The following is an 18103-nucleotide window of genomic DNA, read 5'->3' as shown; positions in this document are numbered from 1 at the left end:
CTCCGCCACCATCTAAAATACTGTGAAGTGAACAAACTACGCTCATTAAATAATAATTCAGTCCCATGTTTACTCATCAAAGGCACACAAACTGTGCCGCTCTGCAGCCTTGCTTGCCAGTAGGTGTATAATGTATGGACTAGGTGTAGACACTTCAGGGGACTTCAAGCCAGGGAGTGATCACAAGGACATTTGCATTTTCACAAACTGAAAACTCTTCTAAATCCAAAGGAATGAATGTCTATGGTAGGATTTCAGATGGCTGCCAGGAGGCTATCTGGGGTATGGGGACATTTAAGGATCCTCTGTTGGGCGGGAAGCCAGCCCTGGGAGAGAGGGAGCTGTCTTTCTCGGGATGCACAGGCTGGGTTTGAGGTGTCAGCACACTCACATATGGTGGATTTGAGGTTGTTGTGAGGCTGATATGGCTGAGACCACCAGAACTCCCGTTGCTTCCTATGCAAAAAGAAATACACTGTGAGAAGGAAAAATAAAAATTAATCCAGGTTCGCCCAGGTGAAACAGATCCAGGACAGAATGTTTCCTAGAATTCTGTTGCTTCCAACCAAGTGAACATGGAGATTTCACCTCCAAACACACTGTCAAATACATTCTCCAAATGTATGGCCCTTTCTTATCATTCTTTCCTACCTCACGGCATCTTTTCAGAGTCACACTGACTTAGGGTGAAAATCTGGCCTGAGACCACGAGTGCACATGCCACAGAGCTTCACTGCATGAGCCATGGCTCCTGCATCTCTGGCATGTTAGCCCGCTCCAGCTGGTCTCAGAATTTTCACCGCATGTTCTGGTCTCCCTCCCAGGCTGTGATGCTCTCTACAGTCCCTTTAGAGCCACATGAATTTCAGTTCCTTCCGTTGTCCTTTGTTTGTGCGCTAATCTAGTAAACCTGCCATTTCTGTGTGCTCCTTGCAAGACCCCCACTGGAATCTCCTTGCCACTCTCTGCTCTGAGACCATGAGGACTAATCTCATTAGGGCTTTATCCCTGTGTGTGTCCTCAGGTCGTCCCTTATCCTCTGCACTTTAATCCCTGTAAGGCTCCATCCACCACCTGCCACTCCCTGAAGCCCTTTCACACACCCTCTGGAACTGGCAGTAAATCTCCAGCGAATCTCTCAAACCTCCTCCTGCACTTTGAGTGAGCCCTTCACCTTCTCGTTCTAACTAAACCCAGGTCCCCCTGAGCTCACTGCTCCCCTGCCCCTTTTGAGAGGTGGCTCCTTCCTCTCCCACTCCCAGTGGCGTGTGGGTGAACCAGCCCGGGGAGATGAGTCCTTTGACATTGGACTTGCAAAAAAACCTGCAAAAAAAAGCTTTGCAGGTTTTTCTAGTGTCAATATTCCCATTGGGGCTGGTTTCAAGCTGCCACCCCGACGTCACTGACCGCGGGTGTGAGAAGGGTGCACACAGGCTCTGTGAGCTGGCTCCAGCACACCACTGCATGAGGCCCTCACTCCATGGGGCCTGGAGGTGGGGTCTGTGTCCTGCTTCTCCTGGCCATCTCCAGACTATATCCTAGATGCCCTCACTTTGAAAGCCATTTCCCCGACTCTTCTGGAAGCCATTCTCAGATTATTCCTGCTAACTCTCATGCTTTTAACACTGCTCTGTCATAATGCATGACGATTTTATTAGGCACAAAGATGTCCCTTCCAACACCCTGGCCTCTTGGTTCTTTGATCTCCTCTCTTCCAATGACCTTCCAATGACCCCAGCCACTGCATCCCACTGTCATACCCTAGGCCTTTCAGTACCCAAAACTACAATCTCTATATAATTTCTATTTCCAGCATCCCTTTCTTCTACCAGCACCTCCTATCTTCCCAACCCCAATAATCTATCAACCCCATAGGGACCTATAATCCATGGATCTGACTTCCTTTCCACTGACCCTACCCTGTCACCTCCCACCTTAACAAGCTTAAATGTCATGGTCTTTCATTAAAATCACTCCCTTGTCCCTCTCTTGATTTACTGTTAAATCTGACTCCCTGTCTAATCTGGCCCTGCCCCCCAGGAAGCTGGCCCGAATCACTATAAATTTATGACCTTTAACCTTAAGTGGGCCCTTAATGCTGATGATACTGTATTTATCTAACCAATTTGCTCTCCAGTTCTCATAGAAACTTTTCAAGCTTTCTCCTCTTTCCTTCCCAATATCTCCTACCCACCCTTACTCTCAGCTTATGACATTGCTTATTCCACTGAGAAAATAAGAGCAGATGGAAGAGACCTTCCATAAACTCCCACCATATCCCTCACCCTCAGCTGTGCCCACACACTCTGGATTCCCTACTGCTACTATTACTGTGGGTGAACTGTTCATGATCCTGTATAAGGCCAACCCCTCTATTTATAGGCTCCATCACATCTCCTCCTGCTTCCCCAAGGACAACAAGAGCAGCAATGTTCCCTTCTTTCTCCTGTATCATAAAGTTTTCCCTCTCATTGGATTTTTCCCATTACCATTATCTACCCTATCTAAAAAAGTTCTCTCATACCACTCCACTTTCCCCTCTAGCTATTTGTCCATTGTTCTGCTCTGCTTTATACAAAATGTCTCAAAGAATTTTCCATGCTCATTGTTGTCAATGTCTTCAAATCCCCTTTTACTAAGATTTTGGTCCCACCTCATCCACTGAAATTGCTTTTATCAAGATCACCAATGACTTCTGTTGCTAAATCCAGTGGTCAATTCTCAGTCCCCTCAGCGGTGGTAGACATAGTTGATCAGGACACTCTACCATCTTGATTTTGGTCTGCCTCATCGGCCATTCCTTCTCAGTCTCCTTTGCTAGTTCCTTTTCTTCTTCGTTACCTCTTAACATTGGCTGAGTCTTGGACCTCTCATTCTATTTTCTTTCTATCCTTAATCCCTTCCTTGGATCTGAATAGCACCAAGGTGATGGTGGAAAGTTGAGATTCAGTAACTGAGCTTTCAACTCAGCCTTGAAAGATTATAGAGGGAGTCAGAACTACCTTTAAAAGTTTAATTTAGCTTCCCAAGTACTCTTCTCTCTTTTTAATTGATACGATTATTCTGGTCCCTTTGGTGTTTAAGATGTTTAGAGCATATTGACAAGTTGACATTTGGATTTAGAGACCAGTGTGTGTTCATCTATCTGCTTGTCTCTCTTTCTCTCATCTTAACTGCAATAACAGAAGCCTGAGAAAACGTTTTGTTTCCTGATGGCTCGGTCTTGAGTTCAGGAGTGATGACTTTTCTTACCTCTTCAGAAGGTGCGTGGAAGGGATTAGGCCAGCACAGGTACCAAGGTCTGAGATTTTCCGGGCTTGCCACCAGAGGGCATCATTCTGGTCCACAATCTGGAGGATGTCCCCCTTCTGGAAAGGCAAGCCGGCATCCATGCAGGGGATGGCAGGGTCCTCCTGGGGCCAGTACTCAGTCATGGCACGAACATATACCTGACAGTAGGTGCATAATGACACCTCAGAAGAATCCTTACCTCCGGGTTGTTAAGACTTAAAACCATCTCTCCCACTCTTCCACCTACTGGTGCTATCTTTCCTCTCCAACCTCACCAAAAAGAACTTCCTTCTTGAACTGAGTCTAAGAGCCATGAAAAAAAAAAAAAGTGAGTTTGGGAATAGAATCTTTCAGCTCTGAGAAGTTTTTGCTCAAATGCTCACCATTCTTGATGTTACTTCTTAACTTCTTGGTACCCCATCTCCTGTTATTGTATTCATTTACTGATTTGCCTCTCATGTCATCAGTATCGAAAAATATGCAATACAGTATTGAACAAATCTTCAATACATTATAGAGGATAGTAATAAGATACAAAGTACCTCATAGTTGTTATTGTTATTGGAGGATTTCCTGTGTGTGGGTATGAAGGCTCAGTAAATTCTTACCATCTTTTGGCTATTAACAGGAGGGTCAGAAACTGGAACCACCTTGAATATGATTGTGCCACGAGACATGGCCTAGAAAATGGCAGAGGAAAGAATGACAAATCGCAGAGTTCACTGGGTTACTGGGGTTTGGCAGACAGAAGGTACGATTCAATGCGTGCAGGTCAAATGGTGACATCTCCCACAGGGGCTTTTACAAGGGCTCAACAGCTAAATATCACCACCCAGAAATGGACATTAGGAAGAAATTGAGCTTCACTTCTGTCCTGCTGTGGGACTTCCAGGATCACTGGCCTGTTAAAACCCACACTGAGGCCTGGCTTCTCGCAGGGACCCTCCATCTCGCTCCTGCCAGGACACCACACTCAGCAAGGTCTTGTTCCCACAGGCACTAAGGAAGGAGAGGAGCTCTTGGTCTGACTTTCCCTCCTCTTATCTCAGTCAGTAATTATTTCCTGAAAAATGATTTCTGCATCAGGCAGCCTAGTCTTATGTGGAAGAAGATAAAGGGCCCCCAAGTCTTCTGGGGGGAACTGACGTCTCCAAACTAATGGTGGAGGAAACAGAGAGCCTCTTAGTTTGATGGGAGAGGTAAGAATCCCCCTGTCACACACACTGTGATGGGCATTGGAGATCCTAGAGATTAACAAGAAAGATCTCGGTCTCACTTGGGAATTTCACAACCCCACTGTCCTGGCAACTCCACAGCTGGAGCTGAAAGGGCTGAGGTGGAAGCATGTGTGTCTGTGACTGACAGTCCTTTAAGCTCCCGGTGCAGTATCTTTTACACCACACAGAATCTTGCCCGGTGGTTTGCAAAATATTTCAGTGCTTGGTATACTCCTTATAATACTCCTTATATAATACTCCTTATAATACTCCTTATATAATACTCCTTATAATACTCCTTATAATACTCCTTATATAATATTCCTTATATAATACTCCTTATAATACTCCTTATAATACTCCTTATATAATACTCCTTATAATACTTCTAATACTCCTTACAATACTCCTTATATAATACTCCTTATAATACTCCTTATAATACCACTCCTCCTCTCAGTCCCTAAGGCACATCTATGAAAATCTAGAGTTCCCCCAAGAACCCAGTTTGAGAACCACTAGTCTATGTAATATATAATAATTGACCTCAGGCCCCACCCTGGGGGTGTACATGGGGAGAGGTGTGCGGGGAAAGCTGCTATGGCTACTGACAGCTGGACAGTGATTCGGGCAATGGTTTGAAGGATGGGAATGGGAACCGAAAAGAGTTACCAAAAGCTCATATAATCAGGTCACACTGCCATTTCAACCACAAGGACAGTGGCAGGGCCAGCAGGGATGTCCCCCTCCCCATATGCTACCCTCTGGTGACTTCTTTTCTACCCCAAAGCTGCCTCAAGGAAACTGCATAAACATGTAAGGGGACCAAGGGGTGGTTTTTGCTCAGATTCAGACACTCCTCCACAGTCTCACTCTGCCCACCCCCGGCTCAGTTTCCAATGGAGAAACCCAGGTGTTGAGGGACCTGGGCTGGGCAGTCTGGCAGTCTTCCTGAGGCTGAAAGAGCAGCTTGTGAAGGGAGGTATCCAGAAGGGGCCAGATCCCCTGAGGAGGCGGATGGGGGAAGGCGGACGAGCTGCATAGAAACAGACAAGTTCTGGGGCCTAGAGAGAGGAAGCTGCCTAGCGGGACCCGAATCCCCCTCCAATCACAGTGCACACGCCATGGGCTGACGTAACGTGGCACTGAGTCACGGAGAAGGCGAGGAGGAGACTGTTACCAGAATATGGATCACTTGCTCAGGGTCCAGTCCTTCAACTGAAACTCCATTCACTTCCACCAGTTTGTCTCCAGCATATAACAACCCTAGGCAAACAGGAACACAAAACAAAGAGGGGTACAAAAATCTCTCACAAATGGCGGTGGCCATCCCAAAGCTCCTTAACAAACGCGCTAACCCAAGCAGGCTCTGACATCTTAAATTTCATGGTGAAGTAATAATAATAAAGCAAACTGGCTATTCCAATTTACACCACCACCAAAGTGCATGAGAATTGCATTTTTCTACCTTTCCACCAACACTGGGTATTAAGTGGTGGTGATATTTTTATTTTCACTAATCTGATGTTGTAAGATGGAACTGGAACTCTGGTAAGAAGATAACACGAAAAATAAAGCTGTCGGGGTCATGAGAAAATGTCAGATGAAAAGGAAATGGGGGGTATTCTTCAAAAGAGAAAATGTGGAGAAACTTGAGGGTTAAGATTGAGGCTTGAGAAATATGATGTAAGACAGTGCAGATAAGAAGCAGGATGACATCACGGAACAGAAACCAAGGATGATGAAAATTTTAAGCAAGGTGTTGTCAACAACATCAAATGTGCTGCAGAAGTAAAAATAAAACTGAGGCTGACAGAAGGGCCAGTGGACTTAGCAACTAGGATGTCCCTGGGTAATTTCTCTAAGAATGTTGGGGTATGAGCCCTGCACCAGGTTTCCAGGGTCATATACAGTGAGGACACACATAGCAGGTACAGAACAGCTCGTTTCAGAAGCACAGTGATGAAAAGAAGGACATTTGGTTCTCTGGTAGAAAAGACAAGCAACAGGTGTTTGAAGACGGGGAAGAGAGATGCCTTTTTGAACACAGAAGGACCAAGTGAAGCGTGAAAGTTGGGAATATAGAGTGAGGCAGACCTGGACTTGAATCCTGACTCACCCTGTGAAACCCTGAGCAAGTTAGGTGGTTAATCTCTTTGAGCCTCAGTTTCCTCATCTATATGATAGCCTGATAATACTTACCTTGTTAGGTTTACATGAGAATGTAAAGTAAGGGAACATTAATTTAGTGCCTAGAATGGAGGGACTCAGTGAGGAAGGGCAATGGGACTTCTCTGGAATATTCCTTTCTTCCTTCTTAGTAACCAAGCAATAGAACTTATTAAAGCTCAACCTCAGTTAGGAAAGAGGGGCTTCCCCGGGAAGATTAAACAATCATTCCCTGTTTTCCTGGTCACGCTTGCACCCTGCTGCTCCAGCTTACCACTCCTCTCCGCCAGCCCACCATGGATGACTCTGGCCACCAGGATGTCCCCTGTCATCTCATGGCGCTTGATGGTAGCTCCCTGGGGAGAGAGTACAGTAGAACCCCTTTTTACCTAACATGACCACTTTCCTGGGGGCTTCCCTCAGTGTCGCTCTGGTCTTTCGGACAAGGGTATTCATACCAACCAGGGCCATACATACTGTGCCATGAAAAAGGAAAGGCCATTCAACCTTGGTCTAGGAAAGTCTACATCCAACCACATAGACATCAAAGAATATTGAGATCCTTCCAAAGGTAAAGAAAACTCCCACAATTACAACCTAATCAAAGGGATTATGCTTAGAAAATCAAATTAATGCCTTACTTAGCTTCCCCTTTATAGAGGAAAAAAACGTAGGCAAATATATTAGAACAGAGTAAAATATATGTACATGTCACAGAGCCAAATAATAAAATAAAAGAATTTCTTATGTCTCACAGCTTTTAGAAAACAAAAACACTAAGCAGAAACCTTCCCTGGTGAAAACATTACAACCTGTAATGTGTTTGAAATCACAGGCAAAATTCATTAAGATACAGTTTCGCCATTATTATCATGGATTCCCTCACATTGTCTGATTGCCTCACACTACATCTGTGACTACAGACAAGAATATTGCCCAAGTAATTACTAGACATAACTTAGCTCATAATTAACCCTGGTGTAATCCTAAATGAAAAGGTAAAATGATTTCCTTACCAGGGGCTGCTGGTTTTTCACCATGCAAACAATCCTCATTGCTTCCTCGCTCTCAGGGATGTTGTCTGGCAGTGGAGGGAGAAGAGGTTCAAAGTCTTTCTGAGCCACGGTGTCATGGGCGCTGAGCAAGGCCTGGGAACAGTGAAGGAAAAGGGGAACAAACGTCACACATAGGACACACCCACCTAGAAGATGCTGACTCAATACTATGTGAGATACAACAACAACCAACACGTACGTGCCAGGCATAGTTCTAAGTGTTTCATGTGGATTAACTCAATCTTCACAATAATCCTGAGGCAGGTATATATATTTTTAAATTTTTTAAATTTATTTTAATACAATTTGTAAAGGTTACTTTCCATTTACTGTTATTACAAAATAGTGGCTACTCCCCATGTTGTACAATACACCCTTGTAGCCTATCTTTCACCCAATAGTTTATACCTACCACTCCTCCACTCCCATATTGCCTGCCCCACTCCACTGGTAACTACTAATTTGTTCTCTATATCTGTGAGTTTGCTCCTTTTTTGTTATATTCACTAGATTGTTGTATTTTTTAGATTCCACATGTGACATCATACAGTATTTGTCTTTCTCTGTTTGACTTATTTCACTAAGCATAATGCCCTCCAAATCCATCCATGTTGCTGTAAATGGCAAAATTTCATTCTTTTTTATGGCTGAGTAGTATTCCATTGTATATATATACCACATCTTCTCTGTCCATTCATCTGTTCATGGACACTTAGGTCACTTTCATACCTTGGCAATTGTAAATAATGCTGCTATGAACATTGGGGTGCATGTATCTTTTCAGATTCGTGTTTTTGGTGTTTTTTTGACATATACCCAGGAATGGAATTACTGAGTCATATGGTAGTTCTATTTTTAGTTTTTTGAGAAAACTCCACACTGTCTTCCACAGTGGCTGTATCAACTTATTGATACAAGTGTTCCCTTTTCTCCACATCCTTGTGAGGCAAGTATATTTATTTCCCCCATTTTACAGATAAGGAAACAAGGCAGAGAGAGGGTAAGGAACACATAATATATTCTTTCATTTCTGATAAAATGTATTCTGTCACATTCTCATTTCCTGGAAACCCATGTAATCCACGGTGCTCCTATAAACTTGAACTACAAAACAACTATTGTAATAGTTTCCCCAATTAAGGTAGAATGAGGAGAGTAATCAAAACATCTTGCTGGTTTAATTATCAGTGACACTTAAGGGCCCATGCAAAACAGAATGAGAAAAAGTAGTCCTCCACTTTTAGAGTATGATCAAAGAGTTCCTTCTCATGGCCCAGTATGTTCAATTTTCATTTCACGAGACGGGGAAGTAGTCATTCTACAGCCCTGCCAGAGACTGGTGGACAGAACTTTGTTGGAACTCAGAGAAAATTCTCTAGGTTTATCTTGTGAAATAAAACATTTTTTAACATCTTTATTGGAGTATAATTGCTTTACAATGGTGTGTTAGTTTCTGATTTATCACAAAGTAAATCAGTTATACATATGTCCCCATATCTCTTCCCTCTTGCATCTCCCTCCCTCCCACCCTCCCTATCCCAGCCCTCTAGGTGGTCACAAAGCACCGAGCTGATCTCCCTGTGTTATGCGGCTGCTTCCCACTAGCTATCTATTTTACATTTGGTAGTGTATATATGTCCGTGCCACTCTCTCACTTTGTCACAGCTCACCCTTCCCCCTCCCCATGTCCTCAAGTCTATTCTCTAGGAGGTCTGTGTCTTTATTCCCATCTTAGCCCTAGGTTCTTTTTTTTTTTTTTAAACGACTTTATTGGAGTATAATTGCTTTACAATGGTGTGTTAATTTCTGCTTTATAACAAAGTGAATCAGCTATACATATACATCTATCCCCATATCCCCTCCCTCTTGCGGCTCCCTCCCACCCTCCCTATCCCACCCCTCCAGGTGGTCACAAAGCACTGAGCTGACCTCCCTGTGCTATGCAGCTGCTTCCCACTAGCTATCTATTTTACGTTTGGTAGTGTATATATGTCCATGCCACTCTCTCACTTCGTCCCAGCTTACCCTTCCCCCTCCCCGTGTCCTCAAGTCCATTCTCTATATCTGCGTCTTTATTCCTGTCCTGCCCCTAGGTTCTTCAGATCCTTTTTTTTTTTTTTTTTAGATTCCATATATATGTGTTAGCATAAGGTATTTGTTTTTCTCTTTCTGACTTACTTCACTCTGTATGACAGACTCTAGGTCCATCCACACCACTACAAATAACTTAATTTTGTTTCTTTTTATGGCTGAGTAATATTCCATTGTATATATGTGCCATATCTTCTTTATCCATTCATCTGTCGATGGACACTTAGGTTGCTTCCATGTCCTGGCTATTGTAAATAGAGCTGCAATGAATATTGTGGTACATGACTCTTTTTGAATTATGGTTTTCGCAGGGTATATGCCCAGTAGTGGGATTGCTGGGTCATATGGTAGTTCTATTTTTAGTTTTTTAAGGAACCTCCATATTGTTCTCCATAGTGGCTATATCTATTTACATTCCCACCAACAGTGCAAGAGGGTTCCGTTTTCTCCACACCCTCTCCAGCATTCATTGTTTGTAGATTTTTTGATGATGGCCATTCTGACTGGTGAAAAACACTATTCTTGAACGTAACCGGAGACGTTAAATACAATGGAGAAATGATGAGTCTCCTCAATTAAACCTAATTAATCCTCCAAAATAATATTTTAAATGTGGGCAAAAGTTCATCAAGCTATAGTAAGGGAGCTAAATTTTAATACTATTAAAATTAATAAAAAAACAGGCTTTGGCCACTATAATTCTAGGTAGTTTTTTTTTTTAACATCTGTATTGGAGTATAATTGCTTTACAATGGTGTGTTAGTTTCTGCTTTATAACAAAGTGAATCAGTCATACATATACATATGTTCCCATATCTCTTCCCTTTTGCGTCTCCATCCCTCCCACCCTCCCTATCCCACCCCTCTAGGTGGTCACAAAGCACCGAGCTGATCTCCCTGTGCTATGCGGCTGCTTCCCACTAGCTATCTATTTTATGTTTGGTAGTGTATATATGTCCATGCCACTTTCTCACTTTGTCACAGCTTACCCTTCCCCCTCCCCATATCCTCAAGTCCATTCTTTAGTAGGTCTGTGTCTTTATTCCCGTCTTACCCCTAGGTTCTTCATGACCTTTTTTTTTTTTTTTGATTCCATATATATGTGTTAGCATACGGTATTTGTCTTTCTCTTTCTGACTTGCTTCACTCTGTATGACAGACTCTAGGTCCATCCACCTCACTACAAATAACTCAATTTCGTTTCTTTTTATGGCTGAGTATATTCCATTGTATATATGTGCCACATCTTCTTTATCCATTCATCCGATGATGGACACTTCAAATAAAACTTTTTGACTGATAAATTCCATTGCTCAAGTGCAGACATCCTCTTAAATTCTAATTTGTTGATAAATTGATCTCAAAATCTATAAGTACTATGAGATAGGTTTCTATTCTGCAATCAAATGTTCTTCATATACCCCCCATAGAGCTAATCATTATTATACTGTATTTTCCAGGCACCTTCACACACTCTATTTGAAACTTAAAATAACTTAATATGTATGCTACTTTGATTGCCAACCCCCCAGAATTTTCGAGGAACAATGGCTTTCCCGGGGGGAAAAAGACGCCGTGGGAAGTTCTGGATGCCTCCTTATAAATAGGGCAGGCTTTTCTCCATGACCAGTGAGATTAAGTCAGTCACGTCCAAGTTCCACATTTTTAGGTACAGTCTGTTGGTCACCCACATACGGTAATAGAACATCTATTCAGAGAGCACATTTTCCAGCACATTTATTTCTCCTTCCCAACTTTGTCTATGTGCCAGATGGTTATATCTTGCCCATTTTAGCAAGCACTTGCCTTTAAGTGTGGAGCCTGGAGGATTTGTCTCAGCTCTTGGATCTCAGGGGACTTGGGGATTTCATGTAATATCTCCACTACCTGGTTGGTGGAAAAACATACATTGTGAATTTTTTAACAATCTTTATCACCTATTTAACATCACCTAGGTAGGATAACAGGTATACTGACACGATATTGACCTAAGAAAAGCCTTCTTTTTCCTCTTTAAAGTCAAGGCTTAGAGTCTTTCCTTATCATTAAACTTCATTACAGCAGGTGGAATCCAAGATTTGGGGTAGATCTAAAACACAGTGCCCCAGTCCTGGCACATCGCAGGCTTGGAGGAAGAACAAACATAATTTTGTAATGTCATATGTGCCAAGGCAATATCCCTCTAGTGGCTCTGAGATAGCTGTTTGCTAATGTGAATTCTTTATAGGCAGGTTAAGGTATCTGAGTTCTCCAGCTACAGGCTCAATTACCTGGAGAACCCAGGCAGCTTAATCCCATGGGCTGTTCCATTCTTCAGTTGCAAAATGAAATAGTAATTTGTATTTTAGGGCTTATTATTTGATTAGCAATTTTAATGTTTGTTGCAACAAAAAAGTGCTAGACAGAATAAATTCTGATCTCTTTGCTTTGGTTTAGGCATAGACCTGCTTTCTGACATGACATAAGCCCTAACAAGACTTTAACCAGCTCCATGAATCTTCAGCAGTCAAGGACCATCACATATTGTCAAATGAAAACAAGCAGTTTAGCAAGCTTCACCTCCACTCACTGGGGTTACAACTGAATAAAATATCACGTGTGTGTGTCCCTGTGGACAGCTGAGAACCATTCAAGTTGTTGATTACTGGAGCTGAGGTTAGAAGTTTTTTTTAAAATTTCTTTTAATATGGACAATAAATAAAAACAAAACAGATTATATTTATGCATCCATTCAGCAAATATGCATTGAACATCTACTGTGTGCTAGGCACTGTTTTGAGTGATGCAAATAGAGCACTGAATAGGCAGACAAAAATCCCCAGTCTCATGGAGTTTACATTCTAGTGAGGAGCCACAGACAATAAATAAAATATATAAGTAAAAGAGTTTTATTTGATGATGAAAAGAGTTAAGAAGAGAAATGAAATAGGGAAGGTGGATAGGGAATGCTATGAAAGGACTGCAATTTTAGATGGGGTGACCAGGGAAAGCCTCCATGAGGTGACATTTGAGTGGAGACTGGAGGGAGATGAGAGAGAAATCGTGTGGCTATACGGGCAAGGACGTTACTGACATAAGGAATGGCAAGTGCAAAGGGCCTGCGGTAGGAGCATGTCTGGTTCGAACAACCACAAGGGGTTCAACTGGCTGGAGCAGAGTGAATAAGGGAGAGAGTGGTGAGTATGACATCAAAGAGGTAACAGGGGCCCCCTTATGTTTGACTATGCAAGAATTCGGATGTTTACTCGGAGATAAGTTGTTGGAGGAAGAGTTTGAGCAGGGAAGTGACATGATTTGACTCATCTTTAATCAGAATCTCTTTGGCTGCCATGACGGGAATAGACCCCAGGGGAGCAAGAGTATAAGTGGGCGACCAGGTAGGAGGCTACATCGCAATTATCCATGTGAGAGACAATGATGCTCTATATTAGGTGGCACAGCAGAGGTGGGGAGATTCTTGATATGTTTTGAAACTAGAGCTGACAGGACTAGGTGTGGGTGTGAGAGAAAGGAAAAGTCAAAGATGACCCCAGAGGTTTCAGCCGGGGTACTGCAAGAACAAAGACGTCCTTAGTGAGATGGAAAAGGCTGGGGTGAGAGCGGCTTTGGGGATGGGACAGCCAAGAGCTCCGTTGGGGACAAAGTTTGAGGTCCATTAGACATCTCAGTAGGATGGGATGGGGCAGAGGACATCAGAGCCTGCCGTCCAGGAGCCCAGAATAGGGACGTAAATTAGGTATCATTAGTAGAGCAACATTACCCTCTTTCCAGGGGATAATTAGGTCCACGGTTTAGGGAAAAAGAGGGAAATGCACACAAGCTAAAAATGTGTCTTGTTGGTTTTAATTTGGGGAGACAGCAGGCCTTCTATTAAAGCTCAATTAGAAACAGTTATCAGATGCATAATCACCGACTGAACTTTTCCATTAGAGCATTTAAACTAGCGCTATGAGTAAAATGGTATCACGGTAAAGCTCTACTATTCTCTGGATGAAAAATCACCTCACCTCGTAGGATAACGCCTGGGCATGGGGTGTGGCAGGAATGAGCTTCTTTCCTTTAAATTCCTGGAGGCAGTCATAAACCTGCCGAGGGGCAACGAGGAGAGAATGACATACTGAGGGAAGGCTCGCCCAGGGGAGACTCAGTCTGAGCAATGGCACAAGTGGCTGGGTAGCATGTGTGTTGGCCTTTAATAAGGTGTCTCTAGTTGTCTAAGTGAAATGAACTCAAGACTGGTGGCTCTAACGCTTCGAAGGCTTAATTACTGGCTGCCACTGGAAACTGTTCTTCCCCAAACAATATCATTGATAAAAAGAAACGTGAATTTTACTCTTGTTAAATTAAGTAAGCCTGGGTTTTCCAGGCTTGAGCCAATAAGAATTTGAAGCCAGAGACCTGTGGGAACTTCCAGGCTGGGTAGCTGCGTAGGGCATGGGTTAGGGGCTCAGGTTCACCAGGGCATCTGAATGAGAGGCCGGGCACACTATACATGCTTATTTGTACTCTGTGCTCACCTTTTGTTTCCTTTCCTCCCTTAATTCTCCAGTAAAAGTTTGTTTATAAAAATTCCAACTTTGTCTTTGTTGACCCTTAGGAATTGTTTTCCATACCAGGATCTAGGGTTGGGCTGAGGATACCAAGGTCTGACTAGCTCAGCAGTGCAGACCTTAATCTTATTTTAGAAATCTAGTTTCTCTTACAGTTGGAGAAATGAGGTCCAGGAGGTCAGCTCAGCCCTGCCTTTCTCCATCCAGATCTGGGATGGCGGGGCTTCCTTGCTCTACCTCAGTGCCCAAGCTCAAGTGTACCTGGAAGTGATTAAGGCTGGTGGACTGATGCAGGGAGCATAGAGGCCTAGCAGCCTACCAGTGGTAGCAAAGGCAATGCCTTTAGTGGCATTCATACCCCTGTATTACCTTCCCAGGAGGGAAAAGTGCCTGGTAGAAATCAAGTAGTTTCCCCCAAAGTTTTTTTTTCTTTTGTTTTGTTTGCGGTACGCGGGCCTCTCACCGCTGTGGTCTCTCCCGCTGCAGAGCACAGGCTCCGGACGCGCAGGCTCAGTGGCCATGGCTCACGGGCCCAGCCGCTCCGTGGCACCTGGGATCCTCCCGGACCGGGGAACGAACCCGTGTCCCCTGCATCGGCAGGCGGACTCCCAACCACTGCGCCACCAGGGAAGCCCATCCCCCAAAGTTTTATTCAGATATAATTGAGATAGAACATTGTGTAAATTTTACGGGTATGCCATGTTTATTTGATACACGTATATGTTGCAAAACGATAACCATGATAAGGTTAGTTAACACCGCCATCACTTCACATAATTACCACTTTGTGTGTCATGATAACGTGTAACATCTATTCTCTCAGCAAATTTCAAGTATGTAATACAATATTGTTAAATATAGTCACCACGCTGTACATTTGCTCCCCAGAACTTATTCATCTTGTAACTGGAAATTTGTACCCTTTGACCAACATCTCCCTATTTCCCCTCCCCCTAGTCCCTGGCAACCACTATTCTCTCTGCTTCTATGAGCTCCACCTTTTTAGATTCCACACACAAGCGAGATCGCACAGTATTTGTCTTTCTCTGACTTATTTCACTTAGCATGATGTCCTGAGATCCATCCATGCTGTTGCAAAAGGGAGGATTTCCTTCCTTTTTATGGCTGAATAATATTCCACTGGACATCCCACTTCTGAGTATATAGTGATAGTGAAATGAAATCACTACCTAAAAAGATATCTGCACCCCATGTTCATTGAAGCTTTATTCACAATAGCCAAGGCATGGAAAAAAACGCTGTGTCCAACAATGGATGAATGGAGTAAGAAATCAGGTGTTTTAAAACCAGTGCTGTGAGGAGTACCTCTTTGCTCATGCTAAGTATGCTGACACTTCTTTCTTATCTTAAAGAATATAATATTAACATGCATCATAAGGCTGACCATATTTCACTTAAGTGAAGGAAACACATCCTCCAAAAAATAACTTCAAAAGGATCTTTCTTAATAATAACATTTGTTCAGAAGAACAAAATAGTCAGATGCTATTGTATAGTGCATGAAATTTTAGCCAAATTTAAAAAAAGAAGAGATCTTCAGAGTAAGAACAACTTAAGATACCTAAACAGAGCTGTAGACATTTCATGTCCTAATTTATGAAAACAAAGAGGAATGATTTTTAAAGCATTTTTATTTGTCCTGAGTTGGCCTCAAGGACCAAGGGTTGTAGACAGCTGCTAAGGGTGCTGTCTATGGCCGTTTGTGGTGGCTGCTTTGTGACCCCAGGGGTCTCTGGAAGAAAGGGAGTTGGGGGCAGAAAAGAGGGGAGCTGCCAGATTCTTTTCCAGCCAAGTATATTCCTTCCTAAGCTAAGAGGTTGTGTAGCTCTTCTCTGAACTTTCTCCCAGCTGAAATTTCCTGCCAACTGACAAGCAACACTGTTGGACGAGTAAGTTCTGCTCCCAAGGCTAAGGCTTCTGAGAAATGGAGCGCTCACCTTGAGCAGAGCCTGCAGCCATGGGGAGTGAAGGAGGTCGTACAGGAGACACACTCCATTCACGTCTCGGCTGTAGAACAGATTCAGCTCTTGTAGCACAAGCCTCAGGATTTGGGAGATACCTACAAATGGGAGAGGGCAGAGATGGGGTGACGGGTGGAAAGGCAGGTGTACATGTGAAGGACAATTCAGACTGCTGGTAGGTACCAGGAGCTCATGAGGAGAGGAGAGGACACTGGATTTGAGGCCCAAAACTCTGCTCTAGCCCTGTTCTATCACTTACTGTGTGAACTTCAGAAAGCCATCCAACTATCTGGAACCTACTTTCCTTGTGGCAAAATGAGAATATGTTAGCTTCCCCATAGGGTTGTTGCCAACATTAGATGAGATAATAGATCATAGTATAGAAATGAAAGATTTTATGAGAGCAATATTGCTTTCCCCTCCCCAATCTTAATAGCCCCTGGTGTACTCCAAAATTATCTAGTTGTTTTCTGGATCCTCCTTCTCTAATTCAAACATGCAACCGTGTGTATTTACCTTTTATGAAAATTCTTATTGAAAAATTCTCCTAACAGGCCTTTAATACATAGCTCAGGATTCCACTATTAAAGGGACTGAACAGAATTTAATAAATGCTTGGCTGCTTTTACAAGTATTTTCATAGAAATCCTATTTGTTGCAGTGATATGTCGAATGTGAACAAGTTGTGAAGTTCTAAGGCAAAGTAAAACATCGTGGGGTAGGAAAAAAAGAGATTCTGAATCTACTGTGTCAATTTCTGTCCTTCCTGCCTTGAAAATTGCTTAGGCTTATCACTAATAGATGCAATAGGACACTTCAAACTGTATGAGAAATTCCTTGTAGGAATCACAAAAAGTCTATCAGAATTTCTGCACCTACATTGGATCACATATTTAGAGGGATATTAAAAGAACTTTCTGGTCTAGAAAAGGAACCTGGCACCACATACCATTCTCCAGATTGGTTCCCGTAGAAAGCTTCTCGTCCTTCTTGTCTTTGCTGTCTGGTGGGTCTGCTCCTTTGTCTGACTCTATCATGCTCCCTTCCCAAGCTTTCAGAAGGAATTCAGAGCTAGGGAGCAGATCAACAAACAGCACACAGCTCACTCAATCACACTGGCCCCGCAGCTCTTAGTACATATATAGGCACATATTTTCAACAGCATTTATTGAGCAAGTCAGGCACTGTGCTACGTACACACCAGGATCCACATCGGATAAAACAGTCTTGCCTTGTGGCACTTCCTCTCTAAATTATCCATCACCAGCTGTGTGAACGAGAAAACTACTATTTCATGAAACGTTCCTTCTACTCCCCTTTCTTAAAACAAGTGACAAATAATGTCAGTTTGTTTATTTTCCACCTCTTTGCCTAGTTGATTTCACCATCATTCAGAGATCAGAAGAGTCTTCCCTGGCCTGACTCCATTCAGGTGCCCTCTTCCCTCTCATTGCCCATATAGTTCTTCATGGCACTGATCACAGTTGCAAAAGTTATGGGTTACTGCTGAGGATACTCTGAGGGTTTACTTTATATATTGCTTTAAGTAGGTTTAGTTTCAAGAAACAGAAACCCCAAATAATAGTGGCTTAACAGAGTAGAAGTTTATATCTTGCTTATGTAAAAGTCCAGAGGCAGAGCAGCCCTGCTCCATGAAATTCTCAGAGAATAGGCTCCTTCTTGCTCACTGCTTTGCCCCCTTGGGGTGTGGTGGTGTTCTTATCTTCCTGTTCCAAGATGGTGGATGG

At 43.0% G+C, this 18103-nt stretch overlaps 1 protein-coding gene across 1 annotated transcript in view; it reads right to left on the bottom strand.

Moving 5' to 3' along the window:
• MPP4 (MAGUK p55 scaffold protein 4) overlaps positions 1-17744 on the bottom strand; it is a 38231-nt gene extending 20487 nt beyond the window's left edge. The window contains exons 1-10 of the mRNA XM_030854524.2: positions 17305-17744; positions 16332-16453; positions 13831-13908; positions 11630-11710; positions 7694-7825; positions 6952-7033; positions 5689-5774; positions 3900-3971; positions 3253-3449; positions 392-456 (exon numbers count right to left, since the gene is read on the bottom strand). Coding sequence (XP_030710384.1) covers positions 392-456; positions 3253-3449; positions 3900-3971; positions 5689-5774; positions 6952-7033; positions 7694-7825; positions 11630-11710; positions 13831-13908; positions 16332-16453; positions 17305-17392 — 1003 coding nt within the window. The 5' untranslated portion in view covers positions 17393-17744. The remainder of the gene's footprint in view (positions 1-391; positions 457-3252; positions 3450-3899; positions 3972-5688; positions 5775-6951; positions 7034-7693; positions 7826-11629; positions 11711-13830; positions 13909-16331; positions 16454-17304) is intronic.
• Positions 17745-18103: the final 359 nt, after the last annotated feature.

This window comes from Globicephala melas, chromosome 7 (genome assembly GCF_963455315.2).
Source record: "Globicephala melas chromosome 7, mGloMel1.2, whole genome shotgun sequence".
NCBI classification, from domain to species: domain Eukaryota; kingdom Metazoa; phylum Chordata; class Mammalia; order Artiodactyla; family Delphinidae; genus Globicephala; species Globicephala melas.
Note: the sequence above shows the minus strand (reverse complement) of the source record. Positions and strands in the feature narration are given on the sequence as shown.